General features: G+C 43.8%; 1 protein-coding gene across 1 annotated transcript in view; it reads left to right on the forward strand.

Annotated features, from left to right (window-relative positions):
• The window catches only part of LOC106578647 (disks large-associated protein 1), a 208,055-nt gene that overhangs the window by 118,502 nt on the left and 69,866 nt on the right, over positions 1-19,687 (forward strand). Inside the window, exon 5 of the mRNA XM_014157684.3 lies at positions 14,627-14,885. Within this exon, the coding sequence (XP_014013159.3) occupies positions 14,627-14,885 (259 nt within the window). The remainder of the gene's footprint in view (positions 1-14,626; positions 14,886-19,687) is intronic.

Consider the following 19,687-nt stretch of genomic DNA (forward strand, 5'->3'; position numbering starts at 1 on the left):
TTATTTATATGCTGTCTTCCCTGCTCCTTTGTTCTTACCTCTTTCCCTTTCTGTCTTTTAAACTCTCTCACGCCTCTCTACCCACTTCCTCTGTTTTTATAATGCACACCATATGTGCATTGAAGTACAGATTGAACTTGAATTTATAATATTACAATTATCATATTTATAATGCATGTGTTATGTATTTATAACACTTGGATTATGAACGTCTTTCAATAAAGCATTTCACATTATTCACTGGTTGAAATTAAGTCTCTCATTTGATGAAATACTACACCTATCCTGTGCCCTCAGATTAATGCAGATGAATGGAGTTAGATATTGAGATGAACCAGTTTTAGAGTATTTACATGATGCGTACTGTAGGAAGTGAAGTGTACTGTTTTTAATTCTGTTTCTATATATATGAATTACAAATCAGCCTTTAACTACTTAAATCATGTTTCTAGTCTATGTGGGGTAGACATTCTATGTTGTGTATTTCTTTGTGTTGGCCGAGTATGGTTCCTAATCAGAGGCAGCTGTCTATTGTTGTTTCTGATTGGGAATCATACTTAGGCAGCCTTTTCCCCACCTGTGTTTGTGGGTAATTATTATTTCTGTGTGTGTTTACTGTGCGCCTCAATTGCATCACGTTCTTTTCTGTTTACCTGTTTATTGTTTTGTTCGGTTTCACCTCAATAAAAGATGTGGAATTACAAGCACGCTGCGCCTTGGTTGATTTACGACAGGGAGTTTGAAGATTGCGGACGTGACAGTTACGTTCCCAGCTAAAATATTGTAATCAGATTACAGATACTTTTGAAAAACTATATGATTACTTTGAGGATGTCTTTTAAAAACAGAAAGGATGTTTGCAAAAAAAATCTTGGACACTTCTCCGTTTTCTCAATAACATTCAAATCAGCATTGAAAAAAGGTGCAAGTTTGTTCAGCCTGAACGAGTCTGACCACGAGTCAGAGACAACTATGATGACACACCAAATGGGTTTGATGGATCCCGGGAAAAGAGCAGGAATAGGCTTTTGTACGCTACTGTCCAAGCTATGTCTTCCAATGGTGTGACTGCTGTCGGCATCCAAAGATTATCCAACTTAAATAAACGCTTAGCGGTAAGGATGACAGCAGTGGTGTAGTCTACGGCGACACGGATATCACTTATTATTGAGATCTACATAGCGCATTGATGTGAATCACACTACTGCTCTCTCATTTAGCTATTTGCGCTTTAAGTATTGTGGTTGTTGTGGATGGCTGTTCACAAATCTAAATGTGTATTTGAACCCAATAATGGTTGAATTCAATAAGTTTTTCAGCTGCCTATCAATCATTGTTTTCGAAACCAGTGGACAGCCAGTGAAAAATGTTTTCTTGCAGCAGCTGAATAGTGAGGATCCCAGCCTATGGAATAAAAGTGGTATTTTTATTGCTCAATCTAATACATGCTGATAAAAAAATTCCATAGACCTAATGGACACATGCTCAAACTCGCACACTTTTGATAGACTTAAAAGGGACAATCTGTAGTTGCTACATCCATCTTTGGACTAATAAATTATATATACAGTATCTGTCAAAAGTTTGGACAGGTAACGGCCGTCTTTGCAAGAAGAGGACCAAGACACAGCGTGGTTAGTGCTCATCATGAATTTGGTGCGTGGGGCTGGCAGTGGCGGTACCAGACTGGAGACATGCACCCCAAGGCTAACGCGAGGAGCGGGAACAGGACGTACTGGACTGGGCTGACGCACTGGAAGCCTAGTGCGTGGTGCTGGCTTTGGAGGCGCCAGACTGAAGACACGCACCTCAGGGCTAGTGCGGGGAGCAGGATACACTGGACCGTAGAGGCGCACTGGCGGTCTCGAGTGCAGGACTGGCACCGCCCATACTGGCTGGGTGCCCACTTCCCCCCGGCAAATGCAGGACACTGGCACCGAGCACACCGGCCTGTGGATACGCGGCCTCGACGCCGTGCGCATCACCCCATAGCACGGGGCCTGACCAGTACCACGCTGCCTCTGGTAAGCACGGGGAGTTGGCTTAGGGCTCAACCCTGGCCCTGCCAAACTACCCGTGTGCCCCCCCAAAAAAATGTTTTTGGGGCTGCCTCTCAGGTTCCCATAACTCCCTTCGCTTGTCCTCCCAGAGTTGATGTTCCAACTCCCATGTCCATCCTTCCCCCCTATGCTCCAAACCACGCTGCTTGGTCTTCTGTTGGTGGGTAGTTCTGTAACGGCCGTCTTTGGAAGAAGAGGACCAAGGCGCATCGTGGTTAGTGCTCATCATGAATTTATTAAAGATAGCACACTTTAAACAAAAAAAACAAGAAACCGACAGCCAAACAGTTCTGTCAGGTGCAAAACACTAAACAGAAATTAACTACCCACAAACCCCAAAGGAAAACAGGCTGCCTAAGTATGACTCACAATCAGCGACAATGATGTACAGCTGTCCCTGATTGAGAGCCATACCAGGCCAAAACAAAGAAATACAAAGCATAGAAAAAAGACATAGAATGCCCACCCAAATCATACCCTGACCAAACCTAAAAAGAGACATAAAAAAGGCTCTCTCAGGTCAGTGTGTGACAGGACACACCTTCTCATTCACAGGTTTTTCTTTATTTTGACTATTTTCTACATTGTAGAATAATAGTGAAGACATCAAAATGATGAAATAACACATTTGGAATAATACAGTAAGCAAAAAAGTTTAAAACAAATAAAAAAATATGTTATATTTTAGATTCTTAAAAGTAGACACCCTTTGCCTTGATGACAGCTTTGCACACGCTTGGCATTCTCTCAACCAGCTTCATGAGGTAATCACCTGGAATGCATTTCAATTAACAGGTGTGCCATGTTAAAAGATCATTTGTGGAATTTGGCATTCTCTCAACCAGCTTCATGAGGAATGCTTTTCCAACCGTCTTGAAGGAGTTCCCACATATGCTGAGCACTTGTTGGCTGCTTTTCCTTCACTCTGAGGTCCAACTCTTCCCAAACCATCTTATTGGGTTGTGGAGGCCAGGTCAGCTGATGCAGCACTCCATCACTCTCTTTCTTGGTCAAATAGCCCTTCTACAGCCTGGAGATGTGTTTTGGTTCATTGTCCTGTTGAAAAACAAATGACACTCCCACTAAGCGCAAACCAGTTGGGATGGAGTTTCGCTGCAGAATGCTGTGGTGCAAAAGGTGCAAAATCAACGTGACTTACAAAGATGAGGACCAAGAGCAAGAGAGGGAGTGTGGTGATGTAGTGTCCACAAAAATAAAGAATCATTGTGGAATCTGAAAAGACACATATCACAAAAGCATTATAGTGTATTTATTACGTGCATATGGTAAAAGAAAGGAACAATGTGGGTAGATAAGTGTGTCATTGTAGAAAAGTATTTATAAACAAAACATCTAAGTTTCGTTAATCTATACAATAGTCCAATCATTTTGGCCCAATAGGCCTGGCATGTTTCCACTTTCAAGGATCTTTCTGATTTGATTGGTTATTGGTTATTTTGCCTAAAAACATTTAGGCCTACCTGTAGAAAAATTCAAAAAAACAACTCTGCATCTCTGCCCAACCTGACAATAGTGACCGAAAGGGTGTTTAGCATCCCCAGTGGCTCTGCAAGTGTAGAGAGGATATTCTCTGCTGCTGGCCTGCTCTCCAGGCACAATCACATGAGCCTGAATCCACAGACTGGCCAAACTCGCGTTTCTAAAAATGAATTCACCACTGAGCTTAATAAGGCATTTTTTGTTTAATATTTATTGAATTCTAAGTAAGTCACAGCCTATACGCACAATTTATAGAATATAATGATTTAATATAACTAAATGTTGTTTAAATGCTGAGCGCTTTATGTCCCTACCAGCCTATTGTGTCACACTCACAAATGCTTCACAATGTATTCCTTTGTAGGCTATGGCCTTGAAATAATTGAAATAATATAACCTTTATAATTCATTTTCGTTCCTTCTTAGGCTCCGTCTGGCTCCTGACCTATTTAGACTCTTTATATGCTGTTTAATATGACATGTACTGTAGCCTCTTTGAAATGATGAGCGCTTCTCACATCCACCTTGTCATGTTTATTAAAATACTTTTCATTCAAATCATATGGTTTGGTTTCAATACTTCAAAACCAAATGGTAGGTCCAGGAAGTCACAAAAATAGATGGGTGTTTGTTAAATTGTGATTTTAACGAATGGAGCGAATTTGGAGCAGCAGTTTTTTTTCTCCTATGAGAACAGATCCGTTTTTAGCAGAGCAGTTGGAAATGAGGTGGAGTTGCGCAACACTCCATGAGCGATGAGCTGGATTAACGACCGCTCAACTCCGCTCACATTCTCTGTCCTGGATTCATCTTCCTCTACTACTCTCTTCACTGTCTCAACATACGGCACCTTCTGCACTACTCTTATCCTGGCAACCTCAACCTGCCTTTCTCTCACCGGACACTTCTGATCTCCAGCACCATGGGTACCCCTACAGTTTACACAGACAACTTTTTCCACCTTTAATGCACATTCCTTTGTCTTATGTCCTCCTGCACACTTCTCACATCTAGGTATCTCCCTCCTACACACTGCTGCCACATGACCATAAGCTTGACACCTAAAACACAGACAAAAGCTCTCACGGGATAACTGACCCATCCTAACTTGACTTTATCTGGTATAGAATATGCATCAAAACTCAGTAGTACAGTCTTCTCTGTTACACCATGCTCTTCACCGGATCTGCGTCGCACCAAACGGCAGGAGTCACAGACACCGGGACTCCTCAACTTCAGTTGACCCGCCTCATACATAACGCCATTCCAGTTATCACTCCTTTCAACAGCGTCCTGCTCCAGAGAGGAAAGCAAGTTACAGTTCTTGTACCTAGTCACGTGGTGTTCAGCGCACACTCCCTCTGGATGGCAGAAACGCAAACAAACACTTTCACCTACCCAACACTCCCTAACCTCTTCACCACCCAACCTGACACCACATGTACAGTTGAAGTCGGAAGTTTACAAACACTTTAGCCAAATACATTTAAACTTAGTTTTTCACAATTCCTGACATTTAATCAGAGTAAAAATTCCCTGCCTTAAGTCAGTTAGGATCACCACTTTATTTTAAGAATGTGAAATGTCAGAATAATAGTAGAGAGAGTGATTTATTTCAGCTTTTATTTATTTCATCACATTCCCAGTGGGTCAGAAGTTTACATACACTCAATTAGTATTTGGTAGCATTGCCTTTGGGTCAAAAGTTTTGGGTAGCCTTCCACAAGCTTCGCACAATAATTTGGGTGAATTTTGGCCCATTCTTCCTGACAGAGCTGGTGTAACTGAGTCAGGTTTGTAGGCCTCCTTGCTTGCACATGCTTTTTCCGTTCTGCCCACAAATTGTCTATAGGATTGAGGTCAGGGCTTTGTGATGGCCACTCCAATACCTTGACTTTGTTGTCCTTAAGCCATTTTGCCACAACTTTGGAAGTATGCTTGGGGTCATTGCCCATTTGGAAGACCCATTTGCTGCCTAGCTTTAACTTCCTAACTGATGTCTTGAGATGTTGCTTCAATATATCCACATAATTTTCCCTCCTCATGTTGCCATCTATTTTGTGAAGTGCACCAGTCCCTCCTGCAGCAAAGCACCCCCACAACATGATGCTGCTGCTGCCCTTCATGGTTGGGATGGTGTTCTTCGGCTTGCAAGGCTCCCCCCTTTTCCTCCAAACATAACGATGGTCATTATGGCCAAACAGCTCTATTTTTGTTTCATCACACCAGAGGACATTTCTCCAAAAAGTACAATCTTTGTCCCCATGTGCAGTTGCTAATCGTAGTCTGGCTTTTTTGTGGCAGTTTTGGAGCAGTGGCTTCTTCCTTGCTGAGCGGCCTTTCAGGTTATGTCGATATAGGACTCGTTTTACTATGGATATAGATACTATTGTACCTGTTTCCTCCAGCATCTTCACAAGGTCCTTTGCTGTTGTTCTGGAATTGATTTGCACTTTTTTTCACCAAAGTATGTTCATCTCTAGGAGACAGAATGCGTCTCCTTCCTGAGCGGTATGATGGCTGCATGGTCCCATGGTGTTTATACTTGCGTACTATTGTTTGTACAGATGAACATGGTACCGTCAGGCATTTGGAAATTGCTCCCAAGGATGAACCAGACTTGTCGAGGTCTACAATTTTTTTCTGAGGTCTTTACTGATTTCTTTTGATTTACCCATGATGTCAAGCAAAGAGTCACTGAGTTTGAAGGTAGGCCTTGAAATACAGCCACAGGTACACCTCCAATTGACTCACATTATGTCAATTAGCCCATCAGAAGCTTCTAAAGCCATGATATCATTTTCTAGAATTTTCCAAGCTGTCTAAAGGCACAGTCAACTTATTGTATGTAAACTTCTGACCCACTGGAATTGTGATACATAAGTAAAATAATCTGTCTGTAAACAATTGTTGGAAAAATTACTTGTGTCATGCACAAAGTAGGTGTCCTAACCGACTTGCCAAAACCATAGTTTGGTAACAAGAAATTTGTGGAGTGGTTGAAAACGAGATTTAATGACTCCAACCTAAGTGTATGTAAACTTCCGACTTCAACTGTATATAAAATATATGCAACACATTTTCCAGCAATAAGTTTCTGTGCCAATGGCGCTGCACAACCAACAAACAAAGCATACCGACTTTGGGCGCTTCAATATCAAGATTTGCGTTTTCAACACCAGAATAAATAGACTATGTCAGTATCAGAAAATGACCTTGTAGGCTTACCCAGTATTGAAGGCTTGGCTTGACAATCTCCAAATGTCATTAAACTCTTTGGTGTTTTGTGACAGATGTCTGTTTCCATTCATGAATTGGCCACTGCACAGTTTGGATTGATTTAGAGATATTTTCACATTTAAAAAGAAATACAAACTATGGTTCAGCTGTCAAAGATTTGAGATCTAAATGTATCAGGTCACTCCATGCAAAGCCTGAAGTGTCCACTGTATGATATTAATATTTTGATAACTATATACAGTACCAGTCAAAAGTTTGACACATCTACTCATTCACTGGTTTTTCTTTATTTTGAGTATTTTCTACATTGTAGAATAAAAGTGAAGACATCAAAACTATGAAATGCAATCACATGGAGTCATGTAGCAACCGAAAAAGTGTTAAACACATCAAAATATATTTTAGATTTTAGATTCTTCAAAGTAGCCTCCCTTTACCTTGATGACAGCTTTGCACACTCTTGGCATTATTTCAACCAGCTTCATGAGGTAGTCACCTGGAATGCATTTCAATTAACAGGTTGCCTTGTTAAAAGTTTATTTGTGGAATTTGGTATACAGAAGATAGCCATGTTTTGGAAAAGACCAAGTCTATATTATGGCAAGAACCACTCAAATAAGAAAACATAAACAACATTCCAGCATTACTTTAAGACATGAAGGTCAGTCAATATGGAAAATGTCAAGAACTTTAAAAGTTTCTTCATGTGCAGTCACAAAACCATCAAGCACTAAGAAGAAGAGACTTACTTGGGCCAAGAAACACAAGCAAAGGACATCAGACCGGTGTAAATCTGTCCTTTGGTCTGATGAGTCCGAATTTGAGATTTTTGGTTCCAACCGCCGTGTCTTTGTGAGACACAGAGAAGGTGAACGGAGGATCCCGGCATGTATGGCTACCGTAGTGAAGCATGGAGAAGGAGGTGTGATGGTGTGGGGTGCTTTGCTGGTGACACTGTCTGTGATTTATATATTTAGAATTCAAGGCACACTTAACCAGCATGGCTACCACAGCATTCTGCAGCGATACGCCATCCCATCTGGTTTGTGCTAACTGGGACTATCATTTGTTTTTCAACAGGATAATGACCCAAAACACCTCCAGGCTGTGTAAAATCCATTTGTTCAGGAATGAATTTCTTTATGCCACATGGTACTGCATCTGCCATATACAGTGAGGGAAAAAAGTATTTGATCCCCTGCTGATTTTGTATGTTTGCCCACTGACAAAGAAATGATCAGTCTATAATTTAATGGTAGGTTTATTTGAACAGTGAGAGACAGAATAACAACAAAACAATACGGAAAAACTCATGTCAAAAATGTTATAAATTGATTTGCATTTTAATGAGGGAAATAAGTATTTGACCCCTCTGCAAAACATGACTTAGCACTTGGTGACAAAACCCTTGTTGGCAATCACAGAGGTCAGACGTTTCTTGTAGTCGGCCACCAGCTTTGCAGACATCTCAGGAGGAATTTTGTCCCACTCCTCTTTGCAGATCTTTTCCAAGTCATTAAGGTTTCAAGGCTGACGTTTGGCAACTCGAACCTTCAGCTCCCTCCACAGATTTTCTATGGGATTAAAGTCTGGAGGCTGGCTAGGCCACTCCAGGACCTTAATGTGCTTCTTCTTGAGCCACTCCTTTGTTGCCTTGGCCGTGTGTTTTGGGTCATTGTCATGCTGGAATACCCATCCACGACCCATTTTCAATGCCCTGGCTGAGGGAAGGAGATTCTCACCCAAGATTTGACGGTATATGGCCCTGTCCATCGTCCCTTTGATGTGGTGAAGTTGTCCTGTCCCCTTAGCAGAAAAACACCCCCAAAGCATAATGTTTCCACCTCCATGTTTGACGGTGGGGATGGTGTTCTTGGGGTCATAGGCAGCATTCCTCCTCCTCTAAACACGGTGAGTTGAGTTGATGCCAAAGAGCTCCATTTTGGTCTCATCTGACCACAACACTTTCACCCAGTTGTCCTCTGAATCATTCAGATGTTCTTTGGCAAACTTCAGATGGGCATGTATATGTGCTTTCTTGAGCAGGGGGACCTTGCGGGCGCTGCAGGATTTCAGTCCTTCACGGCGTAGTGTGTTACCAATTGTTTTCTTGGTGACTATGGTCCCAGCTGCCTTGAGATCATTGACAAGATCCTCCCGTGTAGTTCTGGGCTGATTCCTCACTGTTCTCATGATCATTGCAACTCCACGAGGTGAGATCTTGCATGGAGCCCCAGGCCGAGGGAGATTGACAGTTCTATTGCGTTTCTTCCATTTGCGATTAATCGCACCAACTGTTGTCACCTTCTCACCAAGCTGCTTGGCGATGGTCTTGTAGCCCATTCCAGCCTTGTGTAGGTCTACAATCTTGTCCCTGACATCCTTGGAGAGCTCTTTGGTCTTGGCCATAGTGGAGAGTTTGGAATCTGATTGATTGATTGCTTCTGTGGACAGGTGTCTTTTATACAGGTAACAAACTGAGATTAGGAGCACTCCCTTTAAGAGTGTGCTCCTAATCTCAGCTCGTTACCTGTATAAAAGACACCTGGGAGCCAGAAATCTTTCTGATTGAGAGGGGGTCAAATACTTATTTCCCTCATTAAAATGCAAATCAATTTATAACATTTTTGACATGCGTTTTTCTGGATTCTTTTGTTGTTATTTTGTCTCAAATAAACTTACCATTAAAATTATAGACTGATCATTTCTTTGTCAGTGGGCAAACGTACAAAATCAGCAGGGGATCAAATACTTTTTCCCTCACTGTAGCTATAGACGTACAAAAGGAGGGTAATATGTTAATCTTTGATCCAAATATTTTGTTTAAAGATAATCATTATATTGTTAGATTATAGGAGTAACTCTGGTTGGCCTGAAACACTCTTCCTCACCTGAAGTTCAACTGTCGGAGTCAGTTGGAGCGCCCCGAGACACACTGCCTTCATATCGTAGGCCTGGAGTAGCAAAAGATTAGTAATAGCCACACCATAGCAAACCTTCACAAACGTTTATACACTTTATTAGGGTAATATCAAACGTAAGTCAAGCCATTGTTTATAGGGAAAATATGAGCAGAAGAGCTAATGTAAACCAGGGAAAAAACACACTGACCTCCACTGTGCCTCCCCAGAAAACACACAATGCTCCCTATTTTGGACAGTGATTCTACATCTGCATTGCTTGCTGTTTGGGGTTTTAGTCTGGGTTTCTGTATAGTACTTTGTGACATCAGCTGATGTAAAAAGGGCTTTATAAATACATTTGATTGATTGATTGATTTATGGATTGATTGATTGATTGATTGATTGATTGATTGATTGACCGCCCCTCCCCCTACGTCAATTTCGATCCGTCCCTTACAGATTTTAATGGCTGTGATAGGAGAAACTGAGGTTGGATCAAGAACATCGTAGTTACTGCACAATACTAACTTAATTGACAGAGTGAATAGAAGGAAGCTTGTACAGAATAAAAATATTCCAAAACATCAACCTGTTCGCATCAAGGCACTAAAGTCATACTGCAAAAAATGTGGCAAAGCAATTCACATGTTATGCTGAATAATGAATGTTATGTTTGAGCAAATCCAGTACATCACATTACTGAGTACCACTCTCCATATTTTCAAGCATAGTGGTGCCTGCATCATGTTATGGGTATGTTTGTCACAGACAAGGACTAGGGAGTTCTTGTAAATAAAAATAATTGAAATATAGCTAAGCACAGGCAGAGTCCTAGAGAAAAACCTGGTTCTGTGTCACGTCCTGACCAGTAAAGAGGTTATTTGTTATTGTAGTTTGGTCAGGGCGTGGCAGGGGGTGTTTGTTTTGTGTGTTTCGGGGTTTTTGGTTTATGTTCTATGTTATCTATTTCTATGAGTTTATCTAGCTTTTCTATTTCTATGTTAGTTTTGTCAATGACCTCCAATTAGAGGCAGCTGGTTGTTGTTGTCTCTAATTGGAGGCCATATTTAGTTGGGTTTGTTTTCACTTGTGTTGGTGGGTGGTTGTTTCCAGTATAGTCTGTGCACCTTATTGGACTGTTTTCGTCCTTCAATAAATATTATTGGAGTGTTTATTGGAGTGTTTTTTCCTTCAATAAATAAGAAGATGAGCACTTTACCCGCTGCATTTTGGTCCACTCCTTACGACGACCGTTACAGAACCACCCACCAAAGAAGGACCAAGCAGCGGAGGAAGGAGCAGCAAGAGAGCTACTTGGAGTCGTGGACATGGGAGGAAATATTAGATGGAAAGGGACCCTGGAGGCAGGCTGGGGAGTACCGGCGACCGAAAGAGGAACTGGAGGCAGCAAAGGCAGAGCGACGGAGGTATGAGGCATTATATCCTCCATTTCAGGAGGAGAGGAGGCAGACCCCCAAAACATTGGTGGGGGGGCACACGGGTAGTTTGGCTGGGCCAGGGGTGAGCCCTAAGCCAACTCCCCGTGCTTATTATGGGGAGCGTTTGGCGTGGAGAGCACCGTGCTATGCGGAAGTGCGCACAGTCTCTCCCATCCGCAAGCACAGTCCGGTGCGGTTGATACCAGCCCCCCGCAAGTGCCGTGCTAGAGTAGGCATCCAGCCAGGAAGGAGTATGCCTGCTCAGCACATCTGGCCACCCGTGCATCTCCTAGGCCCAGGCTACCCTGCGCCTGCTCTACGCACAGCAGCCATCATTCCTCAGCACAGCCCAGTTCGCCCTGTGCCAGCACTCCGCCTGTGCCGGGCTACAGTAACAACTCAGCCAGGACGGGTTGTGCAGGCTGTGCGCTCCAGACCTCCAGTGCGTCTTCAAGACCCAGTGTATCCTGTTCCTGCTCCTCGCACTAGCCCTGTGGTGCGTGTTACTGTTCTGGCGCCTCCAAAGCCAGCCCCACGCATCAGGCCTCTAGTGCGCCTGCCCAGTCCAGTACGTCCTGTTCCTGCTCCTCGCACTAGCCCTGAGGTGCGTGTCAATAGTCTGGTGTCTCCAAAGCCAGCTCCACGCATCAAGCCTTCAGTGCGCAGTCCCAGTCCAGAGCTTCCGGCGACAGTTCCCCGTCCAGAGCTTCCGGCGACAGTTCCCCGTCCAGAGCTTCCGGCGACAGTTCCCCGTCCAGAGCTTCCGGCGACAGTTACCCATCCAGAGCCTGCGGAGACGGCCCGCAGTCCGGAGCCTGCAGAGACGGCCGCAGTCCGGAGCCTGCAGGGAAGGCCCGCAGTCCGGAGCCTGCAGAGACGGCCCGCAGTCCGGAGCCTGCAGAGACGGCCCGCAGTCCGGAGCCTGCAGAGGCGGCCCGCAGTCCGGAGCCTGCAGAGACGGCCCGCAGTCCGGAGCCTGCAGAGACGGCCGCAGTCCGGAGCCTGCAGAGACGGCCGCAGTCCGGAGCCTGCAGAGACGGCCCGCAGTCCGGAGCCTGCAGAGACGGCCCGCAGTCCGGAGCCTGCAGAGACGGCCCGCAGTCCGGAGCCTGCAGAGACGGCCCGCAGTCCGGAGCCTGCAGAGACGGCCCGCAGTCCGGAGCCTGCAGAGACGGCCCGCAGTCCGGAGCCTGCAGAGACGGCCCGCAGTCCGGAGCCTGCAGAGGCGGCCCGCAGTCCGGAGCCTGCAGAGACGGCCCGCAGTCCGGAGCCTGCAGAGATGCTCCCGGCCCGAGGTCTCCAGCGACGCACCTCAGCCCTGAGCCTTCAGCAGTGGTCTACAGCCCTCTGCCTTCAGTGGGGGTGGGCAGGTTAGAATGGGGACTAAGGCCGGATCCAGAGCCACCTCCGTAGTTGGAGGATTGGGGGGGGGGTGTAGCACGGGAGCCGTCGTTGATGGTGGCCACCCTCCCTTCCCTCCCTTTATGTTTGGGGATATTTTTTGTGGGGTTTTTGTTTTGAGGTGCATTCGGGGTCTGCACGTTTGGGGGGGGGGGGGGGGGGGGGGGTACTGTCACGTCCTGACCAGTAAAAGGGGTTATTTGTTATTGTAGTTTGGTCAGGGCGTGGCAGGGGGTGTTTGTTTTGTGTGTTTCGGGGGTTTTGGTTTATGTTCTATGTTATCTATTTCTATGAGTTTATCTAGCTTTTCTATTTCTATGTTAATTTTGTCAATGACCTCCAATTAGAAGAGGCTGGTTGTTGTTGTCTCTAATTGGAGGCCATATTTAGTTGGGTTTGTTTTCACTTGTGTTGGTGGGTGGTTGTTTCCAGTATAGTCTGTGCACCTTATTGGACTGTTTTTGTCGTTTGTTTTGTCTAAGTGTTTTTTCCTTCAATAAATAAGAAGATGAGCACTTTACCCGCTGCATTTTGCTCCACTCATTACGACGACCGTTACATTCTGTCTGCTTTCCAACAGACACCTGAAGACGAAATGACCTTTCAGCAGGACAATAACCTAAAACACAAGGCCAAATCTACCCTGGAGTTGCTTACCAAGAAGACAGTGAATGTTCCTCAGTGGTCAAGTTACAGTTTTGACTTAAATCTACTTTGACTTAAATCTATGCCAAGACCTGAAAATGGTTGTCTAGCAATGATCAACAACCAATGACAGAGCTTGAAGAATTTTGAAAAGTATAATGGAAAATTGTTGCACAATCCAGGTGTGGAAAGCTGTTAGAGACTTACCCATGAATACAGCTGTAATCGCTGCCAAAGGTGCTTCTAGCAAGTATTGACGAAGCATTGTGAATACTTAAGTAAATTAGATATTTCTGTATTTCATTTTCAATACATTTGCCAAAGAATCTAAAAATATGTTTTCACTTTGTCATTATGGGGTATTGTGTGTAGATTGGTGAGAAAATATATAGATTTTATTCATTTAGAATTTAGGCTGTAACACAACAAAATGTGGAATCAATCAAGGGGTTTGAATACTTTCTGAAGGCACTGTATGTTTAGGTGGCGCATTTTATATTTTTAATACTGTATATCGCAAACTGTTTCTACATATTGACTATTGAATTGGACACTCCAAACCGTATTTTGACATTGGGCTACTAAACGTTATTGTCAACAGGAAGCAGGGACAGCATAATATTTTAGAAATATAAATGGAACTTTCAACATTAATTTCCAATAGTATTGTACTTTAACAGGTAAAAACTGCTGAATCCGGCCAAAAACATGATGTGATTGATAACATTTAATTTTTTTCATTTAACGACGAAAGTCAGTTAATAACAAATTCTTATTTACAATGACGGCCTAGAAACAGTGGGTTAACTGCCTTGTTCAGGGGCAGAAAGACAGATTTTTACTTTGTCAGCTCAGGTATTCAATCTAGCAACCTTTCAGTTACTGGCCCAACACTCTAAACACTAGGCTACCTGCCGCCCATATCAGCAACCATGAAAATGGATTTGGCTTGACTACACATAACCCTCTTTCCTCCTCTTTGCTCCTCCTGCCTCCTCTTTCCATGCAAGTATATTAGGCTAGAATAGCAGTCCACCTTAGAGACTTTGGGTTTCTGTTGGAGACTATGAAGACACGTGCTCGATTCCAATACAATCACTACACACCCTTTCCATTAGCTTAGTTCCACAATGTTGTGGCACTCATTTCAAGAAGTTGTGAGTCTTCCCTCCTGTAGACATGTGTATTGCCAACACACCCCTGTAGCACTGCACTCGGACGGCCAGTGAACTTTTAGCCCACAATTTTCCTCCCCTCTGCACTGCATACTTTACTTTTGGATTGATTTCAAGTGTCTTTGTGCCTTTTTGATTCCTCAAAATCACTGAATATACTTTAAACCCTGTACATGGCTCCAGTCCGGTGATGTTGACCTAGGTTTTTCTAACCTGTTTGACCTTTGCCCCCCCCCCTATGCGTGCGGTGTCGCCCCCTGCAGGTGAGCGAGGTGGAGGTGAACGGACAGATCGAGGCAGTGTGTGAGTCCGTTTTCAGTGAGATGGAGTCTCAAGCGGTGGATGCCCTGGACCTCCCCATGTCAGGCTGCTTCCGTATGCGCAGTCACAGCTATGTCCGTGCCATCGAGAAGGGCTGCTCCCAAGACGAGGAGGACAGGGTCACCATGGTGGGGGGAAACATGAGGGCTATCTCAGCCCCCCGGACCACCACCACCGTCAGGACCATCCAGAGCAGCACAGGTCAGTCACACACACATGCATACATACCACACACACACACACACACACACACACACACACACACACACACACACACACACACACACACACACACTATGGCCATTGCAATAAAACTAAAACTTTAGCTACACTGATTTTACCCTGACTCTAAACTCTTAAAATAAAGATGCAAGTTGGAACCAAATAAGGTTCTTGAGTGCGATGCCATAGGGGAAGCATTTTAGGGTCTCTGAAGAACCACACATGGGATGGTTCTTTCCACCCATGACTGTGTTTGCTAGCAACAGTGATATGGTTGTTGCATTTATTCATTTTCAGTCCAATGGCCTTCACCAAGTGAGTTCCTAAGTATGTTGTCATTAAAATTGTATTATTTAATACAATACATATTTCATCACTCCTTCTTTTTAGGGCCTAGTTTAGAAGCCATGCATACCTACATTGTCCATATGCGCATATGTAATGTCTACAATGTATTATCCATGTATGTAATGCATTATGTACAGTATGCACTGCTTCTGACTACTAATGTAAAGGGACAGTAATTGGATAAGCATTGCATGTGTTAATACACTGACAGCTTAGTCCACACACTCCTAGAGTGTTATCCAGAACCTAAAATGGATATTTGGCTTTCCCTATAGGAGAACCCTTTGAAGAACCATTTTTGGTTCCAGGAAGAACCCTTTTGGATCCAGGTAGAACTCTTTTGGGTTCTACTATGGGGACAGCCAAAGAACCCTTTTGGAACCCTTTTTTCTAAGAGTGTAGGGTACAGTACATATTGAATACTGTAGACTCATCAGCGGAAGGCAGAGGAGTTGTGATTGCAAAGGACACACACACCCAGAGCCTCAGATCATCTCTTTATAAGTATTATAATACGTATGACCCTATTTTTCTTTGGCGTTACAATATGATAAATATTAGATCCCCTCTGTGCAGAACGGTGTCTGTCTGTATCTCTGCTGGGCCTACCTTTAAGAGCTTGTTCCTGCTGATCAGGGTCTGTATGTGGACTCCTGGCCGGCCCTTATTTGAGCTCTCTGCCTCTCGTCCAGTAAAGCATTGAACTAGAACATTAGTGCATGGGCTGCATGCAGTATTGATGTTGAGTGGTGTTGGCATTCCGAGTTAACTGTTTCTATTTTTTCCTCTCTATAAATTCACCATCTTCTCTGACTTACATTGTAGCCATGCAGTGAGTCAGAGCTCGAGGGCATTCATTTTTCCATGTTCCTCAGTACTCTCTCCCTCTCCCCCCCTCTCACTCCCTCTCCCTCTGTTTAATTATCCCGATTAAAAGGCAGTTCTTTCTTTCTTCCACACAGCCAACGAGGTTACAGTCAGCTAATTAAAATATTTAGTGCAAATTGTATGGCAAAGTGTGTTCAGTCAAGTTTAAGGTGCTCCTCGTGATTCAGAACAAACATTCATTTAGTGCCATTAACAATTCTGCTCCATTGATTCCCTGAGTTACCCTACCAAGGCTGCGGAGGATAAGGATTTATTTGACCCTCCGTTCTATTGAAGACAGTGGGAAGAGTATGATGTAAGGGCATCCAGAGATTCGCCACCATCAAGTTTTTATAAAACAAACAGACAATAATAAAGCGATGAGGAGGAGGAGGCATTTCATGCGTGTGTTTCTTGTTTGGGTAATATTGATCTCTGTCAGCACATCCTAGCCTCTAGGTTATATTCCAAATTGCACCCTATTCCCCACATAGTGCACTACTTTTGACCAGAGCCCTATGGGCCCTGGTCAAAAGTGGTGCACTATATATTAGATGTGCCATTTGGGACATACAACTCTAGTCACAGAGGAAGAAGAAGAGGAAGCGAGGGGGAAAAGAGAATTCATCACATCAAGTGCTATTGGCAAGAACCCTACTGCTGGTGGGCCAGACGTCTGGGCTGCTCTGGGAGCAGGAGACAGATAAAACATGATCAAGCGGAGATGTCCTCTTAAGGCGCACGCTTACATGCACACACACACATGCACACACACTCAAACACATGTGTGCGCACACACAGACAAAGTGAGCGTACACACACACGCACCCTACTCCACAACGTACCCACACCCACACACACACGCCTCTGACCCATATCTTAGGAGCTGCCTGGGAGTCGATCAATATTAATTTGCTGGGGATCTAAAGGTAATAGGTCCTGCCCTAGACAGACGGACCACATATGGTTGGTAGCTGGGGGCGGAGGGATGGCTATTGGCAGCAGCAACAGCTGTTAGCCATTTAATTCACATCAATTTAGGGGAGTCAGATTGAGACATGTGATCATGTGATAACTGGAAATCTGAAGCACGGTGAAAAAGAGGTGTAGTTTGTTATCGACAAGAGCCTTTGGTTTTAGCTGTGCTCGGTGCTTTGAAGGGTGTTTGATTGGTTCTGTGATCGTCAACTTTGATTGGCTGCGTGTCTCAGTCTGGGTGACCCCTGACCTTAATTCACTGCAGGGAATACTAGGTCGATCTCAGGTGATGAACACCTCTCTCTCTCTCTCTCTCTCTCTCTGTAACAGGGGTCGTCTAAAGGAGACCAAGGCACAGCGTGTATAGTGCTCATATTTGACTTTTAATGAAGATACTTAAACAAAACAACAAAACGACCAACAACAGTTCCGTAACGTACACTTTGACAAAACGGAAAACAACTACCCACAAAACCCCATAGACAAACCCCAACTTAAATATGATCTCCAATTAGAGACAACACGAACCAACTGCCTCTAATTGGAGATCATCCAAAACTCAACCGAGAAATAGAAAAACAAGAACAGAACATAGAAACAAAAAACATAGACTGCCCACCCATATCACACCCTGACCTAACTAACCAGAGAAAAAAACAGCTCTCTCTCGCTCTCGCTCACGCTCTCTCTCTGTGTCTGTGTCTCTCTCTCTCGACACACCTACTCATTCAAGGGTTTTTCTTTATTTTGACTAATTTCTACATCGTAGAATAATAGTGAAGACATCAAAACTATGAAATAACACATATGGAATCATGTAGTAACCAAAAAAGTGTTAAACAAATCTAAATATATTTTATATTGGATATTCTTCAAAGTAGCCACCCTTTGCCTTGATGATAACGGCTTTGTACACTCTTGGCATTCTCTCAACCAGCTTCATGAAGTAGTCACCTGGAATGCATTTCAATTAACAGGTGTGCCTTGTTAAAAGTTCATTTGTGGAATTTATTTCCGACTAAATGCGTTTGATACAATCAGTTGTGTTGTGATAAGGTTGGTATACAGAAGAGAGCCCTATTTGGTAAAAGACCAAGTCCATGATATGGCAAGAGCAGCTCAAATAAGCAAAGTGAAATGACAGTCCATCATTACTTTAAGATATGAAGGTCAGTCAATGAGGAACATTTCAAGAACTTTGAAAGTTTATTCAAAAGCAGTCGCAAAAACCATCAAGTGCTATGATGAAACTGGCTCTCACAATGAGTGTCACAGGAAAGGAAGACCCAGAGTTACTTCTGCTGCAGAGGATAAGTTCATTAGAGCTCAGAAATTGCAGCCCAAATAAATGCTTCACAGAGTTCAAGTAACAGACACATCTCAACTTCAACTGTTCAGAGAAGACTGCATGAATCAGGCCTTTGTGGTCGAATTGCTGCAAAGAAACCAATACTAAAGGACATCAATAAAAGAAGAGACTTGCTTGGGCTAAGAAACACGAGCAATGGACATCAGACCGGTGGAAAGATTTGTGGTTCCAACAGCAGTGTCTTTGTGAGACACAGTGTAGGTGAGCGGATGATCTCTGCATGTGTGGTTCCCACCGTGCAGCATGGAGGCGGAGGTGATTTATTTTTAATTCAAGACATACTTAACCAACATGGCTACCACAGCACTCTTCAGCGATACGCCATCCCATCTGGTTTGTACTTAGTGGGACTATCATTTCTTTTTCATTAGGACAATGACCCAACACACCTCCAGACTGTGTGAGGGCTATTTGACCAAGGAGAGTGATGGAGTGCTGCATCAGATGACCTGGCCTCCCCAATCACACAACCTCATCGCAAATGAGATGGTTTGGGATGAGTTGGACTGCAGAGTGAAGGAAAAGCAGCCAACAAGTGCTCAGCGTATGTGGGAACTCCTTCAAGACTGTTGGAGAAGCATTCCAGGTGAAGCTGGTTGAGAGAATGCCAAGAGTGTGCAAAGCTGTCATCAAGGCAAAGGGTGGCTTCTTTGAAGAATCTAAAATATGAAATATATTTTGATTTGTTTAACACTTTTTTGGTTACTACATGATTCCATATATGTTATTTCATAGTTTTGATGTCTTCACTATTATTCTACAATGTAGAAAATAGTCAAAATAAATGTATGTGTACTATATGTATCATATCTGAACCTGCATGGGGCTGCTTCACACCATGACACCCTCTGCAACCTGTGTGTGTATGTGCACGAGAGAGAGAGAGAGAGAGAGAGAGAGAGAGAGAGAGAGAGAGAGAGAGAGAGAGAGAGAGGTGTCAGTCATAACATTATTAAGCACTAAAAAGCCAGGCAGAGTAGGGGATTGGCCCAGATTACTGTCATGGTGCTGGCACTTTGTAATTCATCACATCCTCACATCTCCCCTCCTGAGTCCTCGCTAATGCTAATGAATTCGATGGCACGCACACACACACACGTGCACATACACACACAGGTTGCAGAGGGTGTCATGGTGTGAAGCAGCCCCATGCAGGTTCAGATATGATACATATAGTATCAGTCAAAAGTTTGGCCAGATTTTGACTATTTTCTACATT

The sequence above is a fragment of the Salmo salar genome, chromosome 19, assembly GCF_965601325.2.
Source record: "Salmo salar chromosome 19, fSalSal1, whole genome shotgun sequence".
NCBI classification, from domain to species: domain Eukaryota; kingdom Metazoa; phylum Chordata; class Actinopteri; order Salmoniformes; family Salmonidae; genus Salmo; species Salmo salar.